The 21,576-nt window shown below is 45.4% G+C and overlaps 1 protein-coding gene across 2 annotated transcripts in view; it reads right to left on the bottom strand.

Moving 5' to 3' along the window:
- Positions 1–4,459: 4,459 nt before the first annotated feature.
- The window catches only part of Lmnb1 (lamin B1), a 42,687-nt gene continuing 25,570 nt past the window's right edge, over positions 4,460–21,576 (bottom strand). The window contains exons 6-11 of one of the 2 annotated variants that reach the window (XM_021150337.2): positions 17,201–17,421; positions 16,274–16,499; positions 13,929–14,033; positions 9,175–9,294; positions 7,453–7,560; positions 4,460–5,288 (exon numbers count right to left, since the gene is read on the bottom strand). In XM_021150337.2, coding sequence (XP_021005996.1) covers positions 5,247–5,288; positions 7,453–7,560; positions 9,175–9,294; positions 13,929–14,033; positions 16,274–16,499; positions 17,201–17,421 — 822 coding nt within the window. In that variant the 3' untranslated portion in view covers positions 4,460–5,246. The remainder of the gene's footprint in view (positions 5,289–7,452; positions 7,561–9,174; positions 9,295–13,928; positions 14,034–16,273; positions 16,500–17,200; positions 17,422–21,576) is intronic. The other variant, XM_021150338.2, reaches the window with a different exon arrangement.

The raw sequence follows: 21,576 nt of genomic DNA, 5'->3' as shown, positions 1-21,576 counted from the left end.
AAAACAGGAATACCACTAGCTAATGAGGTCCGGGACAGCACAGTGTCTGTGCCAGGTGGATGTGGTAAGACAATGACTGTTAACATCTGGATGTGCCCCTCCCCATTCTTTCCTCTGAAAAGCTTCCCGGGTTGCTTTTCTGTCCCCCAACCCAACCCCATGGCTTCAGGATCCTATCCAAGGGCACCTGTAACTCCAAGACAAACCCAAGCCCAAGCCCTGCCTCAGGGTTCTTTCAGGGCTGCCCTCTGGGGTAAGGTCATTCTGAGGCCCTTGGCACCTTTCCTGTGGGCTCCGAGGCAGCTTCTCAGGGTGGAGCCCAGGCCACTGTTCCTTTTATGATGAAAAATGAGTGCTCTGGAGTGTGGGTATCTGACCATCATTCCACCGAAACCCCAGGGGCAAATCTTCTAATTTCTCTCCCGCCTCAGGACAAAAGCTGGAAAAATGGCTCACAGGAAATTTTTGGCCCCAGCTTCTAGAACAAGGGAATGGGAAACTGGGAGGGGGGGAGAGGGGTATGGGGGATGGCAGGATCTAAATCAAAAAACCTGGTGCTGCTACAGGCAGTGTGAGCCAGGAAGCTCCCTCCTGGCTCAAATGGAGGGAAAATCAGAGCTGGCATTCAGTTTGGGAACTGGATAACAAACAATTATCTGGCGATCATTGCCAGCCACTAAGCTAGGAAGCCAATACAGTGAGGTCGTGTATACACTACACAATGTAACCAGACATGGGTCACAGGACTACATGGGGGCTGAGTGGACAAGCATGTATATTTCTCAGACCAAATCACACCAGTTAAGCTATGGGGGGGAGGGGGGGGGAGGGAGGACGGACAGATGGAGTGCATGGTTCAGACCACACACACACACACACACACACACACACACACACACACACACACACCAGGAAAGGGAAGCAGGAAATACATTCCCAGAGGCCTGGGTTATAGTGAAACCTGAAATCCCAAAACACAGAACCAAACAACTAGCCCAGACCTTTTGGGTACCTTCTGTCCGGTCACTGCAGTGAGGTCTCCCCAAAGGCAGCCACTCATGCAGATGGCAGGGGACCGGGGAGGTCACAGGAGCTCAGCCAGTTGAACTGTGCGTTGTAGCTCCAAAGTTGAGTGCTTAGTGTGACTACTTGTTTGGGCCTCACACACCGGGACAAGTTTGTACGGGTCACAGGACAGCTTTGGCGAGTTAAGTTTTCCTTTCTGCCACGTGGGTGGGAACTCGCCAGTCGCACCTGAGGTAAGCACCTTGACCCACGGAGCCATCTCCCTTTGAAAGCAAAGAAACCAACACCCATTTGCTTAAAATAGTATACAAATGAGGAGGCCTCTTTAAGATCCAACCTGAGGTCTGAAAAGCCAGCACAATACTACAGGGTGGCTGGCAGGGAGACGGAGCAGCCAGACGGGTGGAGGAAGCCCTCGCATATAAATCTGGGTGAATCTGTGTTTTATTGTTATAAAGTCATTAAGCTACTGGGCAGGCTGTCTCCTGAAATGGAGAGGTGCACTTTGTCTCTGGAGAAATGTCAGCCAAGGACGGGATTTACTGAGTGGCTGAAAGCGAAAGAGAAAGCATCCCTGTGGGAGTGAGCAGGAGGAAGTGGGGCGATTTGGTCTCCAGGACAAGCTGGTAAAGCTCCTTGTCCTCTCTTCCTACTGTTCTCTGGCCTTAGCCTGACCCTCCAAACCAGCCCAGCTTCTAGTCCCAGAACCACACCCCGTGACTTTGCTGTCCCTTCCACACACTTATTAAAGTGGAACTCCGATCCTCCAACAACGTGAACTACAGCTTCTCTAAATATTTCTACTTTCCCTAGGAAGTTTCCTTCCCATTCAATTTGCCTCATCATGCTTTCAGAAGGCAGCCAAACAAAAGATACAGAATTCTAAATCACGCCTCTATTGATACCACTGCCTCAGGCAGCAGGACAGCACCAGTGTCAAAATTCTAGGGATGGCCTGAAAATATCAAACCCTTGCTTCAGAGACTCCCCTCCACCCAGAGCCTTCTGAAGCACAAGCTACGGCATGAGAGGTGCAGAGGAAGATCTTTTCTCATTTTAAAACGCACAGCTGAGATGTTCAAATAAACTTCTTCAACGTGAGAATGGTGCAGAAGTCAATGGGCTTACAAGACAGGATAATCACACCTCGAAAATATGCACAGGGGTGTGTATATGACAATTACATTAAAATGTCACAGACAAGCCCTCTCTCCCACTCTAAGTCTGATTAAATAGAAGCAGCTAAGGCTTGTTTCGTAGGGATGGTGCGGGTCTGATACCATGAAAACTCGAGGATTTCTAACAAAATAGCCACTACTGCAGAGGAATGGTTACAACCCTAAGCTCCCAAGAACCAAACCACCTATTAGGAAGTCAACAAATGTACCTATAACTTAAAAATAGGTACCCCAAAACTCAATGTAACAGAATGACTGAGACGATTACATCAATGATTCAAAGAATAAAATGTATAATGAAAGAAATGTTCTTTAAAAAAAATTTTTTTTTTAAAGAGTGGACTAAGGCTATGGCTCACACAATGACCGGAGTCCAATCTCCAGAACCTACATCCAGAACTGGACAGGACCATGCATACTCACAACCCCAGAGCTGGGGTTGGGGGGGTGGGCAGGAGGATCCTTGGGGTTTTGGGGCTAGGTCAGGTCCCCGGGAGAGCACCCATCTCAAGACAAGGTTGGCAGCTCCAGAGAAGAATGACCAAGGCTATCCTCCTGCTTAGCGCTCTCCCTTCCTCCCCCCACTCCTCCCTCCCCAAGAGAAGCACAGGCGACTTCAGAGGCAAAGCCAATGAAATCAGAAACTCCCAAGATGGACAGTGCAGGATCAGGGAAGTGGGCATGAAGCACTCACCAAGAACACAGCCCAGAGAAGTCAAACGACCAGGAAGGAGAGGTTCCTCGGCTGGAGGAACTGTGAGTGAACAAAGGTGACATGGTCTCCAACAGGAACATGCAGGACTGTCTTAGATGAGATGAGACCCACGTCAGAGGAATGGAAGGAAACAAACCATGGAGGTCAAAACAGACAGTAGGTGACGCAGGGGAGGAAGCGAGGTCTCACTTGTTAGAAGGGTAAGTTTAAACTGTGTCCGTGTGTGTCCTCTGCCCAGCCTCCATTGATGGAGCTACAGGCAGGGGAGTCCTCAGGGCTTCAAGTCCTCAGGACAGGCTTACAGCAGTGGATCCCTCAAAGTGGCCAGAAGCTCCGAACTACTCTGGTTAATTGAATCCTGGATTTTTACTATAAATTTCACCAGATCACACAATATTCTACTCTATTACAGCTGCCATTTCTCCCCCTTAGCGTCTAAAACGTTGGGTTTTATAGCATAATTAATCCGGTGGTGAGGAACCTCGGGTTAACTTTGATGACAAGAACCCCCTCTTGTGGTAAATGTTTCACAGGCGCATACAGCTAGCTGCCTTCCCTATCGCCATTCGGAGGATAAATCTGTGGTGAGAAGTTATCATTTCATCTGCTTCGGCAGACAGGATCTCTGACCCGGCATTTATCTTGTGTCTGCGACAGCACCAGTGCACGCTGTAAATCTGTGCAGCGCAGTAATTTGGGGCTTTGTGAGTTATTTTCAAGTGAAAGCTGGAAGTCTTTGCACAGCTTACTGCAGGAATATTTTAAGAGGAGAGCAAACACTGGCTTTGGGTTAGCTTCTGAAATGTCTTCTGTGTATTCTTGGGAGACTTCCGATGTTCTGCTCCTACAAGATGAATGGTCTCTACTAAAGCAATCACAGGAGAGAAACCCCTCAAGTCCACAACCAACGAAGCCCTGGCGGTCAGACCACCAAGATCAGACCACCACCGGTGGCAGATGCCTGCCTGCCCCAGCGCTTTCCTGACCACGCCCATTCAGTTCCTCACCTAAGATTCCTAATGAATTTCTTTCCCTTTTTTATTTTAAACAGGAGTAAGAAGCAGACTCCAAAATCTTTTCTCCTTCAATATCAAGGCAATCCACTTTGTTTCTTCTTCATCTGCGGTTTTCCTGGAGAAAGCCACTTTTGATATGCTGAACAGAGTTACCTGCCAACAGAACACCGAGGAGTCTGAGCGTTCATCTATCTTCCTCAATTGTAAAACATCACTGAGAAGCCCAGTTCACGTGAGCCAATCGAAACGACAACAGTTCTACTCTGCCTAAAGCTGCGGCTCTCAGCCTTCCTGATGCTGCACCCTTTAACACAGTTCCTCATGCTGTGGTGACCCCGACCATAGAGTCATTTTCATTGCTAGTTCAAAGTTTCTAACTTTGCTACTGTCATAAGTCATACTGTAAATATCTGTGTTTTCTGGTGGTCTTAGGTGGCCCCTTTAAAAGGGCCAGTCACCCCCCCAAGGGGTCACAACCCACAGGCTGAGACCTGCTGGTTTAAAGGGTTAAAAAGAACAGTAGATTAATAGGAAAACAGCGTTTTATTTGTTAATGTCGGATAAGAAATGTAAGCATGTTACACTATCTTAAAAACTCAACTAGCGAATTTGAAGAGAAAGCCTTCCCCCACCCTCACCCCGCCTGCCCCGTTCCCCTCATGAATCCAAAATGTAAGAGAAGCAGTTGACCATCCAACAGCTCTGTGGAACCTCCATCCAGAGTGCGTACATGATGACTAGATTAATACTGCCTTCTTACAAAGTTTTTCTTCTCTTTTCTATTTAAAAAAAAATTTTGTAACCTTGATCACTTATTACAAAAAAATTCCATACAAAAGTTCATATATTGAAAAACTGCTTTCCCCCCTCCCTCCCTCCCGCACAGCACCATTTTATATAGAGCAGAGAAGGGTCGAGAGCAGACCGCCCATCTAGGGAGAGCAAGCTTCAATTATGCCTGGACACGCAGTGGTTTTCTTACCCTCCTTGTCCCCTCTTAAAAGAACTTTAAAAAAAAAAAAATTACATACACACATACAAAAAGGAAAGAAAAATGCCAAAAACTTGAGGGCCCCTTTCCAAACAGTACAGTTAGCTCAGTGTCAATAATTCACATCTTACAACGTGTATGGATAGGATTTCTTTTACAAAACTTTCAGTGTCAAAAAGGAAATTAAGGCCATCAGATTCGCAGCTTAAAAATTCACATAAAGGAAATACAAAAATATCATGTGCTTCTGAGAAGGCTCTGCACTGTATACAGGACTCCATGCTTCTAGCTTGAGGAAGACCGACCGTGTCTTGACAAGTTCACATAATGGCACAGCTTTTATTGGATGCTCTTGGGGCTCCCTGAGAGGGGAAACAGAAGGAAAGTCAGTACCAGCAATGTTACAGTGTTTGTTCTAAAGGCCAGCCATTTCCCACAGTCACTAAAGCGCTGCACTCCCTACTTGAAATGAGCCAGCTCACGCCTCCCGCTTTCCAGCATTCTCTAAGGGCTCACTTCAACAAACCACAACTGAGCTGCCACTCTAACTATACCAGTTTTCCCCAGAAAACAAATAAAAGCTGGACTAGGCCTGTAAACAGTTAAGAATTTCTCACTTAAAATAGAAACTCAGGCCAGCCGAGGTCACAGACATAGCAAGATCTAATCTTAATAAGAAAAATTCTACAAACAGTGGTTTGTTTTTTTTTTTAAAGAGCTGCAGCGGGGGCTGGAGAGGTAAATTAGATGGCTCCGTGGTTAAGAGCAGCAGCTGCTCTCTAGGAGGCCTTGGGTTTGACTCTCTAATGTAGTTCCAGGAATCCTATGCCCCCTTCTGGCCTCCACAGATCCTGCATGGTTAGGTGTACTCAAGTGCAGGAAAAACACTCAGACACACAAGACAAAAAGGTTTAATCCTGTAAAGAGCTGGGACATTGCTCAGTGTCACTTGCCTACCAAAACTCACTCCTTGTGTGACTTGTGACCCGCTGCTAACTAGTTATCAGTCCCAAGGGCACTAGATCACCTGCACTGTGCTTGGTGGCTCTCCATCGTGACAATGGCAGGGGAGTTTCCTAAAACTGACAAACATCCCATAACTCTCCATCCCTCCTTCCACCAAGGAGCCGGCTTGCCTTCTCCTCAGTGCCTCTAGGTTCTAGGCCCGCTTTCAGAAGCTGCTATTCTGTAAAGCGGCTGGGCTGAACCACACTGGAAGGAAGAGGACTTACTTTCAGCCCTAATCAACCTCAATCAAACCAAAGAATCATCAGTTAAAAACTGTTTTAAGCCCAACTTCAGTGTATTCTACTGACAGTTCAAACACTATCAGCTGTTCTTTCTCTAACGCCCAAATATCCTATCCTCCACCACTGTCCAAGTGCCTTTCTCATAGCTGTTTATAATGACACCAGAGGCCGCTAAGGCCTTCCCCGGTGTCTGAGCAGCAGGACTCATCAGATCACTTGTCTCAAATGTCATCTTCCAGTCGTTTCGAGTTTCCATTGAGGGTAGGACCATAACATACTTGGTAAACTATGCCAGCAAAATAACAAGGCATCCAGATGAAATAAAATCCCACCTCAAGTGAATACACAAATGGGGTTGCACACATGAAGTCTGCTAAGGGCAAGAGGTGGTTTGACTAAGAATGTGCCTCATATTCATGTATTTGAAGACTTAGTCACCAGAGAGTGGCACCATTTATAAAGATTAGAAGGACTGAGGTGTGTCCTTGTTGGAGAAGTGTGTCACTGGGAGTGGGTTTTGAGATGTCTCTGCCTAGGATGAGGACATAGTTCTCAGCTGCTGCTCCAGCACTGTGCCTGCTTCCCTAAGAGTTGCCCTGGCCATGGAATCTCTTCCCAGCACCAGTGACTAAGACACAAGGCCAACCTAAATTACAAACATGGAGACATGGAGAAAGGAAGAGGCAAACTAATGATCACTCAACAGTTTCTACACTGTTACAGGGCAGAATATAAACTGAAGGCTCATTAGTTATATTAACATTTTTCCCAAAATTAATTAGTTAAACCAGAACTTGGGGTTTAGCTGGAGTTTAACTGGGGTTCTGCGAAGCCCAGGTATCAGCTGAACCCTTGCAACCACTTAGTGAATGGCGGCTTCATAACAGCAATGAACTTGGCTCCACACTGAAGCTCAATGTGGCTCTGGGTCTTGTTTTCTGCTATGTGAATGCTGTTCTCATTTAGCAACATAAACTTTTCAGAGTCCAATAAGGCTTTGTTCGGCATTTGATCTAATCTATGCTTTTGTAAGTTATATACATGTTCAACACAACATATTATCTAACCAGAAAACAGAAGACAAAGGCTAAAAGTTGACAAAGAAAGAAACGGTAAAGGGCTACCATTCTCTGCTGCATCCAAGTCTGTTGCTCTGTGCACCACCGGTGAGGGAAGTGTGCGCTGCAGCAGGGGGATGGCACTGGCTGGGCTTGAATACAGGAAGGAAACCCAAACAGGCTTTTGGGCAATTCTACTACTACCATGAAAACCGTACCTGCTGGTGGAAACGCTCCTCCTCCACAGCCACTCCGATGGGCTCTTCCTCCTCCTCCTCCTCTTCGGGTATGGTGGTTTTGAAGACTGTGCTCCTCTGAGCAACCTCCTAAAAGCAACACAGGAGACTTCAAACCAGAAGGCTAAGGGAGGCTTTTTTAAAGCCATTTCATCGGCAGCTTTAGCTAGTGAATTTTGCATAATTAGCAGCAGTTAGTAGACCTTCAATTTTTCCTGCAGGGGAGCTACTGGTATCCAATTTAAAATACCTGCTGAGAAGTTTCTAATGCTTTTTATCCTAGTCTCTTCTGAAAATTCTGTGCAAGTGATTTGGCATACTAAATTCTTTATAAAACTCAACGTGAATTCTGCTTAAACATCTTGGCTGCTGGCAAAGAAAAGGTGCTAAATAAATGCTGAATAAAACAAAGGTAGAGCCAGCTGTTCTAACCACAGGGACAACCATAGGGGCAACAGGACCACCTGGGGAGTTGGAAGGCCAAGACAGCACCTTTCACTCCATCAGGAAGTAGAACCTGGACGGATTGGCACCAACTCCTAGTAGCAGACCACTGAGCTCAAATGCACACGGTACAGAAACAGCTCTGGTCATTCTTTTAAGTGCAGCACGAAATACTATTTCCATTTTCTACTAAAACGTCCAAGCACCGATAACTTTCCTGCAGAGAATGCCGAGGTGGGCAAAAGCTGCCAAGTTTAAGCAGCTAGCATGAGTACTGTCTAGTTCAAAGGTCATTCAACACAGAACTCCACAGTGGAATTAATTGCTTCAGTAGGAACCATCTGAAATTTAACAAAGCCCCTGGTTTAAAACAAAAGACCAAGAAACCCCAAAGACAGTGTTGCATGGCTTCTTCAATGCATATCCATCAATGTGAAACACATTCAAGCACATTCTGTAAACCAAACTAGGTGCTGAGATGGCTGTGTGTGGCTTGAGTTAGTGCAACAGGCCTAAGGAGGCTATAGCCTGAGCCAGGCTCTGCAAAGCCAGTCTTTTCAGACACTCAGAACATGTGCATCACTATTCTAACCAAAACAACAGCATTATGGTGAGCTGTTCTGTCATTGTTTATCAAGAGAGAGGTTTTTCTTTGTGTAACCCTGGCTGTCTTGGAACTCACTCTGTAGGCCAGGCTGCCCTCAAACTCAGAGAGCCTCCTGCTTCCCAAGTGCTGGGATTAAAGTCTGTGCTACTACAGCCAAACAGCATCATAATATAGAACCTGACTCCTTACATCAAACATCAAATGCAGCCATTGTTCTTTGACAAGAATTCTACAACTAACATGGTTGAACATGCCAAAAAGATACATGCCACAATCTTACACTTAGTTTCCTGAGCCCCAAGAACTAGGAAGTTTGACAACAATTTACTAGGTTAACAGTATACGCATTTACCAGGTAAACACACAGCAGCAGATTCTGTTTGATAAAATATGAACATTCAGAGGTAAAATTATTTAGGGTCCCAAAGCCAATGCGCAGTGGAGACAGAACCTGCCCAGGGAAATTGGACCCTGTGTGAATAAATCAATACCCTATGAGACACGATTTTTCAAATGTGTGGTGTGTCCGTTTTCTCGGTGTCTATTACTTGGCAGCCTTAGTCCGTCTGACTAAAGTCTCAGTCACTTCACATTTCAATGGGATTTCTGATAAGAAATCACTCAGTGAACCTTCCGGTGAAATGCGGTCGTACCTCTCCCTGAGAATTCTTCAATATAACCTTCACGTCTTCTCCAGTACCCCAAGAGTTCTGGTTCTTCCAGATGAGGTCAGTTGGAGGGCTGGCTGTGACGCCAGCATTTGCAGCCCACACCTGAAAAAGGAAAGGACACCATCAGCCAGCCAGAAGCCAGCGCTCACGTTCAAGTCCAGCAACGTGATGAGACTTAATTCTCACCTCCAGTGGCCTGACGACTCTGCCCAGCTGTTTTGCTGAGAGCTGTGTGAGGTCACTACCACTCAGAGACTGTAAGCTTTCAACTTCCTCATAGGACAGGCATATGGACACATAAGCACCTAAAATAAAGCTGCCACACTCTGGCCTAGCTATTCCTCAAAGCAGCTAACCTAGAACAAATTTCCTTATTTTCTTCATTCACAAAAATAAAGCACCAATAGTACCTACAATGGGCGGGACTGCTGGTAGACTGACAGCCAATGCAAAGGAGTGGGCTCACTATGAAACAGTAGCATTATCAATTGTTTTATGGGCTTCATGGGCCACCCTTCAGCGAACACATACACACACACACACATACACACACACACACACACACACACATACACAAGCACACATACACACAACTCCAATTTCAACAACAGAAATTAACCTCCTAACAACTTAGTCTATCTGAAATATTCAGAAACAGTGTCTCATCCCCAGGCAGACATAGTGTCACAGTGCCCCAGCCCATCTCAGATTATGCTCCACAAAGAATGCAGGAAATGTTGCAGGTAAAATATGATTGCTATTGAAATAAGCCAAAGGAAAAAATACATTCCCCTCATCAGCATGGAAATTCTGCCATTTTTTATGTATTTTTGGCAGAGGGAAACAGGTAGAATAGAAAACCCAGGTACAGAGGGGGAACGAGCTCGGCCGCGAAGCGTGCAGCTCTTGTGGAGAGCCCAGCCCAGGTTCGATGCTCAGAACCTCTATCAGGTTGCTTCCTGACCACACCTGACGATGCTCAGAACCTCTATCAGGTTGCTTCCTGACCACACCTGACGATGCTNAGAACCTCTATCAGGTTGCTTCCTGACCACACCTAACGATGCTCAGAACCTCTATCAGGTTGCTTCCTGACCACACCTGACGTTAGTTTCAGGGGATCTAGAGTCAGCCTCTCTGGGCGGGTGCATGCCTGTGAAACACACAACCTTACAGAGGACACAGACACACAGACTTCATCCTTAAAGGAGGAAGGGGGACCGAAATCCTAGGTTTAAATCCTAGACAAATCATTGTGCTTTTGAGGTCTGTCCCTCAGAGGCAGATACAATCAACCCTAATCCTACAGAGCAAGAAACAAAGAAACAAACAAGCCGGTGAATAAACAACAAACGAGGTAGGATTAAGCACAACTGGTTGTAAATCTGTAACTGGTTATAGAATATTTTGGTTGATACCAAAAATGCCAAGGACAAGCCCAGGCTTATGGAGGAAGTCTGTGAATCTCTGGGACCAACAATCCCTCCTCCCTTTAAGTCACTTTCCTGTCTTCGGAAAATAACAGGCTGTGAGCTTCCTCTCCTGCAGCAGGTGGGCTTGGTCTTAGAGTCCTAAAGCCCACAAGGGGCTGACTCAGAGAAAGTGAGTTACTTCTCGACTTCTGGACAGAAAAGCCAGATCTTCCATGAGCATTACAGACAGAAAGGGGCATTTACCAGGAGAAAACTGAAAAACGGAACAGGACCTGGGCAGCTTTCAGACACAGAGCAGCACGCTCAGTCCAAGTCCTGGCAATACTCCTCACTATTTATGTGGAATCGCATGGTTGGGTTAGTGTGAGACTAACACATCCGAGCAAGGCTGCTCAAGTCCTGAAAGGGAGCTAGGGGGCTAATCAAGTAACAGATGTGCAGTGCACCCCAGAAGTAACAGATGTGCAGTGCACCCCAGATTGCAAAGGCTTAGGAGCAAGTTAACGTACCTAATAATTTTTGTATTGAAATGATATTCTACATTTTGGTTTGGTTTTGTTTGTTTCTTGAGACAGGGTTTCCCCTGTGTAGCCCTGGCTGCCCTAGAACTCTGTAAATGAAGCTGGCCTCAAACTCAGACCCTCCCTGCCTCTGCTTCCTGGGGCTGAGACTAAAAGCTCTGCTTTGATATGATATTCTAAACACAACAGACTAACTGCAACCCCATAATTAATTCTACAACTTTGTAAATTTTTAAACTGTAAGAATTCCTTTTTAAAGGCATACATAGTGCTTTCATCTCTGTTGAATCTTTAAACTGATCCTTGCAATTCGCCTTGAACAATGTCATTGGGAAATCTCCCTCACTACCATGTCCCAAAAATCTGATCACACACAATACAATCTACTAAAGAAAAAATGTACTGCGTTATCTCCTGGGATCCGTTCTTCTGTAAAAACACCTCCAGGAGCAGTCGCTTTAGTCTCTGGGCAGTACACCCAGAGGAAAAGCGGATGAGTGGCATAACGGCTCCACATCATGAGACAAAGATTCTAATCTAAGCCTTCTGAAGTAAAATACCAAACTTAAATACACTATGCAGTTTCCCTAAGACTTATAATAGAACTAAGCAATCTTCTCTCACTATAATTACCAAAGAATAGAGCAGTTAGGATATTTGTTCTCATTTTCACTCATTATTACAAAATTAACACCTACTGTTTTCAAAGAGATGTCAAAGCTCTCTATACTGTAGAGAAGTTCTAACCTGAATTTTGAGCCTTTGATCTTCAACATTAAGGTTTGTACTGATCAAAATTATAAACATGTGGGAGACTAAGACAGGGTTGTGATCACTTCAAAGTCAGCCTGGGCTGTACAGGGAGACCCGAGAAGGGAAGAAGTATGAAGTGACAGCCTTTACTCCCAGCATTCAGGAGGCAGAGGCAAACAGATCTCTATGAGCTCCAGGCCAGCCTGGTCTATTCTAGGAAGACAGCCAAGGTTACAGAGACCTCATCTGAAAAAACCAAAACAAACCACAAGGGGGCGATATATAGGTGGGCACCTTTTGTTTTCTGGATATAGTGTCTCAAGTTGTCCAAGCTGGCCTCTAACTGTTGGGCTATGAATGACCTTAGACTCCAGATCTCTACTTCCCTAGTACAAGGAGACAGGTATGTATTCACCACACCCAGCTGCACTTGCTTTTTTTTCAAAGAACCCATAAAGACAATGGAGCAGTCACATATACATCCTTCAAGGATGAAGATGCCTTCTTTGAAATCCAAAGTTAACACATTATCCTGCTAATAAGTGAAAAAGAAGGAAGCGTTTGTTTGCTCTAAGATGCATACTTCTCTAAACTCAATACATAACTGTTTAAAATGTGGTCTTTTAGAGCAGGTCAGTACAGAGCTTAGTCGGAGTAAGAGCTAAGAATGCCAGTTAGCCATCTCTCCACACTGATAAACTCACGAAGCTAGGCCAAAAGCAGGTTCTGGGCAATACCAGGGTCATATCCCAAAAGAGGATTTCTTTGTACATTTCTGTAGGTGGGTGCCTTTAGAGTCCAGAAGAGGGTATCAGGTCCCGTGGCGTTGAATTCAGAGTGATTTTTGAACCACCCACAGTGGGTGTTGGAACTTAAACTGGTCCTCTGCAAGAGCAGCCAGTGGGTATTTTGTTTGGTTTTTCAAAACCAGGCTTTTCTGTGTATAGTCCTGGCTATCTTGGAACTTGCTCTGTAGACAAGGCTAGCCATAAACTCAGAAATCTACCTGCCTTTGCCTCCCAAGCCCTAGGGTTAAAGGCATGTGCTGTTAAATTAAAGCCTGGCTTTTTTGTTTTCTTCCAATTATCTGTATTAATTCTTTGAGATTTTCATATAACGTACTCTGAGCACATTCACGCCTTATCCTAGCTCCTCCCCTTTCCACCCTCACCATCTTCCCAGCCATTCCCTTCTAACTTTGAGATGACTTTTTTCTTCTTTCCCCACCAAGTCTGGTTTGTGCTGCCCTGCCTATTTTGGGACTGAAGCCCACCCCTGCAGTGGGATCAGACTATCAGGAGTCACATCATTAGAGGAAACTGAGTCTTCTTTTCCCATAGCTATCAAATGCTAATGCAATGGCTGCTTAGCCAGGGCCTTTCCCTTGTATGTTGGGATTTCACGGGCTGGAGCTGCAGCAAGTGCTCTTAACTGGTCCATCTCCCAGCCCAAGATGACAAAGTATTGCTAATGCTAGGGTGGCTTTGAACTTGCAATGCTCTGCCTCAGCTTCCCAAGTGGTTAGAGGTGCAAGGCATGTACAACCAACTACGTCTGACTATTATTGACTACTACTGACTACTACTGAATGACCTTTGTTAGAAAGGCAAGCCTCCAACTCCAACCCTGAAAACAGCTAAGGGTGAAATGGAGCGACAAGATAGCAAAACATGAAAGCTTATCCAAGGCAGTTTAGGCAGCTGTTGTTTTAGGTGGATGCTGGTGTTGGCTTCCTACAGATCCTGATGCCATGCAGAATCCTTGAATGCACGAGGCTGCGAGGATCAGTCAGGAAGCAACTATTTTATTATACCCAACTAAACAGACAAAATCATCCAAATATCAATTCTTTTCACTGCTCTAAGGCAGAATTTTTAAATATTTCACAGCACACATACCCTACTAATACAAAGGCATTTTAAAGACCATTTCTAAAATGCTTCTCTTTCAGTCAAACTGTTGTTTTAGTTTTTGTTACAACTACCTTATCTGTAATTAAGAAAATAAATGATTGACTGAGCTCACTTACTGTGACAGTCTGGCCGGCCTTCAGCACATATCTTGAGGTATATTTGTAACTGACTGACGTGTCTCCAATTTTTCTGATCATCTCCCAGCCTCCCATTGGTTGATCCTAGTCACAAAACACAATATAACAAGGTTACTTCACACATACAGAGAACTATGAAATAATCAAATCCATGACCCCAGACAGGCTCTTTGCAAAAAGCAACGTCCTCAACACCGCACCCACCAGGAAGGGTCTGAATTTTAAAGGGGACAAAACTGAGGAGAGATGAAAATTACAAGCAAGGATCACGGTCACTGCTCAATTAGATGGGTCCTTAAGAATTTACAACACAAGCCAGCCCTCGAAACCACAAACAAAACTCCTATGATCTGACAGCTTTCTGTTTTTAAATCAGACACTTAGGACTAGCAAAGACAAGATTTTTTTTGTCTCTTGCATATGCCAGCTTTGCCCAGAATAAGCTGTTCCTGAGGGAGTAAAGCCGAGTCAAAGAAACAATCAATACGCCAGCCCTGGCTGCCCACTATCTGCCCCAGCCCCGCCTGTCCAGTGAGGAGCCATGGAGACAGCAGAGTAGGAAGGCTTCCCACAAGGCACACACCAGCCGCACATGCCTGGTGCCTCTGGAATCTGGAAACATCAGGATGAGGCAAGAGCTTCTCTTGTTTCCAAGCTGTGGCCAGCCGGCCCCAGAGCCCAGACCCCCTGGAACTGCCTGTGCTATCTATTGGACTTATTTAAATGCATATACACACAGTAGTTCTAATAGCCCAGTAAGAAAGGGCGCTGTGGATTTAGCCTAATGTTGCTTGTATTATGCTAATATGGTCTCCAAAATTGCAAGAGAATCCACAAGTCCACACGTAAGACACGAGGGCCCCTGCCCCCAGTTGGTTTTGATTGGTAAATGAAGTTGCCGGGGGTCAATGGCTGGGCAGGCAGACAGAGGCAGGACTTTTAGGATTCCTGGGCAAGAGACCTAGAGGATGGAGTTAGCTACCATGACAGGAGAGGAGTAGCTGCCACACCTAAAAAGTGCAGGACAGAAACAGCCAACAAGTAAGAGCTGGGAAGAGCAGCCCAGGGGCGGAGTGGGCAGGTGGGCAGACTGGGTCTAGGGCAGCAGAGATGGAATATAGATTATTTTAGTAAGTCATAAGATCGGAGGGGAGTGTGTTAGCCATGTGGAGGTTTTGGAGTGGCCCAGCTATTAAGCTCTTAAGGCATATTAAAATATAGAGGTGGTGGTGGTGGTGGTGGTGGTGGTGTGTGTGTGTGTGTGTGTGTCTGCCTGTCTTGTCTTTCATTTGGGAACCCAGAACACTGGGGTGGGTAGCAGGGTCGACGTGAGTAGAGATTAATTAAAAACAGCAACAGGGAGTGATCTCTCGATTGTTATCAGGCCCCGAACATTTCATTTTTACACTTAAATTTACATTCTCCCCACTGCACCCCCATTCTCTGCTATCTCCAGCACCACCCTACATCCCCAGTCCCATCAGAAAGAACCACAGAGCTCTCTAAAGTCCAAGTTCTAAACCTCAGGAATCCCTGAGGTGGATACTTCCTATTCACATAAACTCTCAAGATGGAGATCGTGTTGTCAATATTGCTATATAAATCTAAAGCAGATCATGTTCAGTCATGAACTCTGAGAGTTCAGCAGACCTGAGCCTGCATCCATACTTTTCCAGAAAGCTTTTATTAATAGCTGCAACTTCACCTTCACCAGCTAAGGAAAACTTATTAATTCATTTTGAGAAGGCATCACGGGGGCTGGAGAGACGGCTCAGAGGTTAAGAGTCCTGACCTCTCTTCCAGAGGACCTGAGTTCAATTCCCAGCAACAACATGGTGGCTCACAACCATCTGTAATGGGATCTGATGCCCTCTTCTGGTGTGTCTGAAGACAGCAATGATGTACTCACATACAAAAAATAAATGAATCTTTTAAAAAATAATAATAATAAGAGAGAGAAAGCCATCATGAGATAGCCTGGTCAAGTCTGGGGTGAAGGGGTCCAGAGTTTTATAAAGATTAACAAAGGAAATCTCAGGTTGGTAGGATGGCTCAATGGTAACGGTGCATCCACCAGCACTGATAACATCAGCTCAATTCCTGAACACAACATGGTAGAAGGAAAGATATTGATTCCTCTGGCTGCCACACCCAGCCATGGCACAGGGACACCCTCCCTATCACCACTATAAACAAACCTAAGAAAGAACAAAGGAAATCTCAAGCCACTGAAGGCTTTAGCACCCAGAAGATGGGTAGCTGTTACTACCCACCACAGCCAGGCAGTCTGCAAAGCCAGGCCTGAGATGGGCCGACTCATTTACCTGCTCAGAAGTGTTCTTCAAGCGAATAAACTTCCCATCAACATCTATCTCTTCAATGCACACGTTCCCCGTGGCTGAGGCAGAGTGGGAAATGCTAACACTACTGCTCGCCTCCGACTCCTCCACATCAACTCTCTTCCGCTTTCCTCTGGTGGTGCGCACACTGCGACTGGAGGATGCTCTGGACACGGTCACCCGGGAAGAAGGGCTTGGAGAAAGCTTTAACCTACGTGGGAAAGAAGACGGTGTGGATGAGGTACACGCATCCCGACTCATCTAGGCTTCGTCCACACAGCAGTTGTGAAGCAAGGGGTCCCTCAGCATGTCACACTCTGCCAGGAACCACAGCAGCATCTAGCTCGCACTGTGCTACTAAACACGAATGGGCCAGCCTGATACTCAAAGTAATGAGAAGTCAAGATCTATGTCTACTTACTGCCTGATGTTAAAACCAATGACAGAAAAGTGTCAAGGTCGCCTTCCTCCTTTTTAATGTTTTGTTTTCCTTAAAAGGGAGCATTTAATATGTTATTTCCTTCCACCTAATACATTTGGAAATGTGCACTGACAGAATACTTCTCCATGCTGGAGAATGCACTGGGCTACTCAGGACGCTTGCAAACGCTTAAGCTCCTTGTACAGGATCGACATGTCCTAGTTGGGCTGTTCTTTACCTAAGCGAACTTAGGTAAAGTTGATGTCTGATGTAAATACCTGAGACACAAGGAAAAGTTTAACTTAGAGCAGTCCTAAAATACTGGAGATATATCTATCTATCTATCTATCTATATACATATATATATATATATATATATATATATATATATATATATATATATATATATATATATAAACCAGAAAGATGGGGGAGGGATAACATGAAAACACAAACCAGCTGTCCGGCCTGGAGTCGCCTAAGCCCCTTACCGCTCTTCTTCGCCTTCCAAGAGTTTCCTGTAGGCGCTGATCTCCATGTCCAAGGCCAGCTTCACGTCCAGCAGCTGCTCGTAATCACTCAGCTGCTGCTGCATCTGGTCCCTGATCTCCGCCATCTCTCTCTCTTTGTCAGACAGCATGCGGCGCGAGTTGTCTCTCTCCTTAGCAAGCATGTCCTCCAATTCTTGAATCCTTTCCAAACACGCTCTAGACTTCAGAGTCAAAGGAGCACATTTACTTTCTAGGACCATGTCACCATGAGCACAAGGCAGCTACTTTAAACCACCTTCTGAACCAGAAAGCAAATACAGCCCTAAAGGAGCCCTAACTCTTAACCCAAAAGATCATGGCTGTGAGCAATTAATTACATTCCCAAATCCTTAAAGTATTAAACATCTCTTAAAGTTTTGGGTAGGCCGGTGCGATGGTGCACACCTTTAATCCCAGCAGGGAGGCAGAGGCAGACAGAACTCTGTAAAGCCAGCCTAGTGTACAAAGAGAGTTCCAGGACAGCCAGGGCTGGTACACACAGAAACACCCCCCCCCCCAAAAAAAGTTTTGGGTAACAGAAGAAATATTCCTCACATTAATGCTTAAAACATACAGGTAAGATTTCAGTATTAGCCACATAAATGTTTACATCTCTAGAAACCTCGTCTGACTTTCCTACAAGGTTCTCACTTCAACAGTGGCAGTTAACTACAGAACGCCAGCACATCCCTTCTCAAGAAGAGCAGAAAAGTATGTGTAAAAACTCTGAAAAACTGCAAGGGCAGTTTCTAAAACCAGAAGAAAGGGTTTCTGGCTGCCATGTTGAATGCACCAGTCTCAATCGGAAGGCCCCATCATCTCCTGTTTGGTTAACACACAAAGCACATGTGCTACACAGAGAGATGTATAAAATATTACCAAAAATATAGACGCTGTATTTGGAATACACAATGAAAAGTCATACATCCTATATCACCAAGTTCAACTTCAAAATCTTGTAGCTTACTGGGTTAGGGCTTTTCACTTATTATTCATTTCAGAGGCCTCAGAAAATGACAAGTACAACCAGATAAAAAAGAATAATGGAAGCCAAGGCCCCCAGGATCCCACACACCTGCACCAGTGGCAGAGAAGGGACCTGCTGTGGAAAACTTAATCTGGAAGGAAGACATTGCAATAAATGCTGTACTACTGAACTTCATGTAACAAATACAGGCTAAACTTTTAAACATAGAATGGGGCTCTGCAAAAAACTTGATGATAAAGCCAAGCTGCCTGGTGTGAGAGCTTGCAAATACATGCGAAAAGACCAAACAAAACTCTGTAATATCAGATTTGAGAGAAGTGCATAAATTCCTGGTTAAAGGGGAGAAAACGCCTTTATAGAGCAATTCTACTTGATGAATATAGATTCTATAAATACATATATCACTAGATAGAAAACCATTTAGATTGCAGCTATGTTGCACGTTCATGTATGCAATCTGGTCTGAGAATGAGTGTGTGTGCACACAACCTATTCTAGGAGAAGGCCCAGAAGCCGAGACAGCAGTACACAGTGTCCAGATCTTACATTCACATTCCACTCTGCAGTAAAAAGAAGCAGAACTTCTTAGAGAAACGTATGACTCTATCATGACTCTATCGCAGCAGAGGAAATACGTGGTAAACCTTACAGAACCAGGTAGTAAAGGTGATGCTGGGGTTGGCTCAGTGGTGGAGTGCTTGCATAGAATGACCAAGGCCCTGGCTTCAATCCCCAGCAACACAAGAAAACAAAAACAACCCCTACCCCACACCCCAAAAAAGGTGGCCAGGCTGGAGAGGTGGCTCGGCGGATAAGAGCTCTTATGGTTCCAAGTTCTATTCCCAGCATGTACAATGAGTGCCTCACAACCACTTGGAATTCCAGCCTAAGAGAATCTAATGCCCTCTTCTGCCTCCCAAAGGAATCTGTACACACATGCATACACCACAGGAAGTCTGTGTGTGTGTGTTTATATGTTTACATATAAACACACACACACACAATTTAAAAGTATTAAAGTACTGAAAAGTAAAGCACACAGCATTCAAACTCACAGCACGGCCCCCAGAACCACGTGAGCCAATCCACTGAATTTAAAAACTGCACACAAACACTGGCGTAAGAGGGGGCGGGGAGAAAAACCCTTTATAACAGAGTCCACTCAGTGAGTATAGATCCGCCTCTCCAGGACATGGGGCTTAGTCATTCTTGTCTGGGTGGGCCAGACAACAGGAAATGAAAAGCCACAACCTCTATTAACAGTTAAATAAACCCGGCCAATGCTACTACACTCAAACATTCCCAGTTACTCACACGTGGTCCCTGACAGGATGTGACAGACAGGCACTTGAAACTCACAAGCTGTCTAATCATGTGAAAAGCAGACAGACAGGCTGAAGAGTATCTTACGGCCTGGTGCATCCCAAATGGACCACAGTCCCTTAACAGCAGTATGCTACTGCCAGTTTCTGAGTTTGACCAAGGTCCCTCCCATGGTAATACAAGAAGATGCTACTACCAACAGACAAACCAGGTAAGGCAGAGGAGAACTGTCTTGTTCCTATTTTACTATCAATCTAAAATCAAACCAGTATGGGACCAGTAAAATAGCTCACCCAGTAAAAGCCACTTGCCACCAAGCCTGACAACCAGCGTTCATTCCATCCATGGGACCCACATGGTGAAAGGAGAGAGTAGTCCTCTGACCTTACACAAGCCAGCTGGTGCAGACAGAATAAAATAGGAAAAACTCTACAACATCCTCAGATAACCTACACTGCACACACAGGACTGCGCTATGAGTATCCACTCCCCAGAAGGGCTCTGCTTGTTTTTATTTCCTTTCTAAAACACCTTATCTTCAATTTATTTTCCACGTATATTTATTTCCACGTAGGTAGAGGATAGAATGAGGCACGAAACAAGGAGTAACATTGGCACTGGGCTGGAGAAATGCCTCAGTGGGTAGATGGTACTTGCTCCAACCTGACAACCAAAGCCACTCATTCCTGGACAGCCACAGCTAGCCTAAGGCAGTACCCACTACACAAAGGCAGGATGGAGCTATGCTACCTCCAAGATCCTGCCTCAGCACTCCAACTCCATGCCTGACGTTGTATGAGCTCTTTGACTTTTATTATTTTTATGGATCTGAGAGTTTTGCCTGCACACATGTATACTAAGTGACACAAGTGCCTGATGCCCACAAAGGTTAGAAAGAAAAGTGCCCGATCCCCTGGAACTGGAGTTCTAGACGGTTTCCGAATCATCCTGTGGGCCCTGGGAACTGAACCCAGATCCTCCACGAGAGAACTAAGTGTTCTTAGCACCCACTGCGCCATCACACCAGACCCCGGTTTGTTTTGTTTTTCTTTTTCTTTTTTCTTTTTGGTTTTTCGAGACAGGGTTTCTCTGTATAGCCCTAGCTGTCCTGGAACTCACTCTGTAGACCAAGCTGGCCTCGAACTCAGAAATCTGCCTGCCTCTGCCTCCCAAGTGCTGGGATTAAAGGCATGCGCCACCCCTGCCGAGCTCCAGGCTCCAGGTTTTACTTACAATTCATAACACAGCAATACTGACTCGTTATGATACAGATGTGGTAACAGTTCCCAGAGTCTGGGTGCTGGAAGCAGCTGCAGACTCTTGCAAGGCAGGCAGACTTGGACCAAACCAATACCAAGTACTGTTAAGAAATTCCTAGTGCCCAAACATCATCTCTGTACTTGTCTTCTAAAAATATTTCTAGAAAGGTTGCTTCAGTCTTTCTGTAAGACCGTCAGGAGCATAGGTCACACTGGCAGAAGAAAACTCTTATGGCCCCACACCAACATGATGAACCTCCAGTGACCCAACAACCCTCAGACGTACAACAGGGAAAACTTAAACACATCTTTATTTTTCAAGACTGAAAACACTCAAAGCCTTTTTTGTTAGACTGGACACAGGGGCACACACCTGAAATTGCAGGACTTTAGAGTGTGAGGCAGGAGGGCTGGGAAAGCCTTAAGCCTGCCCAGGTTGCCCAGCAAGTATGTACTCTTCATGTTAAGCCTGTCAGGAGTGACAAACTAAAGCCCACTCCAGCTAAAGCAGGCACCTGTCTATTCACTAAGGCGGGAGGCTCCTAGAAAGCCCAAGGCCAAAAGTTCAAAGCCACTAACCTGGAAGCGCTTGTAGAGAAAGGAGAATAACAGCACAAAACTAAAGACTGAACCTGAGCTCAGAGGACCCCAACCTGGCTTCCAAGTCCCAGAACCCACTGCTATGTAAGTCTCGGCCTCCTCAGCTGTAAAACAAAGAGCAGCCTCAAGAGAAGCAACAGGCACACAGACAAAACAGGGAGAAGTGA

The sequence above is a fragment of the Mus caroli genome, chromosome 18 (genome assembly GCF_900094665.2).
Source record: "Mus caroli chromosome 18, CAROLI_EIJ_v1.1, whole genome shotgun sequence".
Classification (NCBI taxonomy): Eukaryota; Metazoa; Chordata; class Mammalia; order Rodentia; family Muridae; genus Mus; species Mus caroli.
Note: the sequence above shows the minus strand (reverse complement) of the source record. Positions and strands in the feature narration are given on the sequence as shown.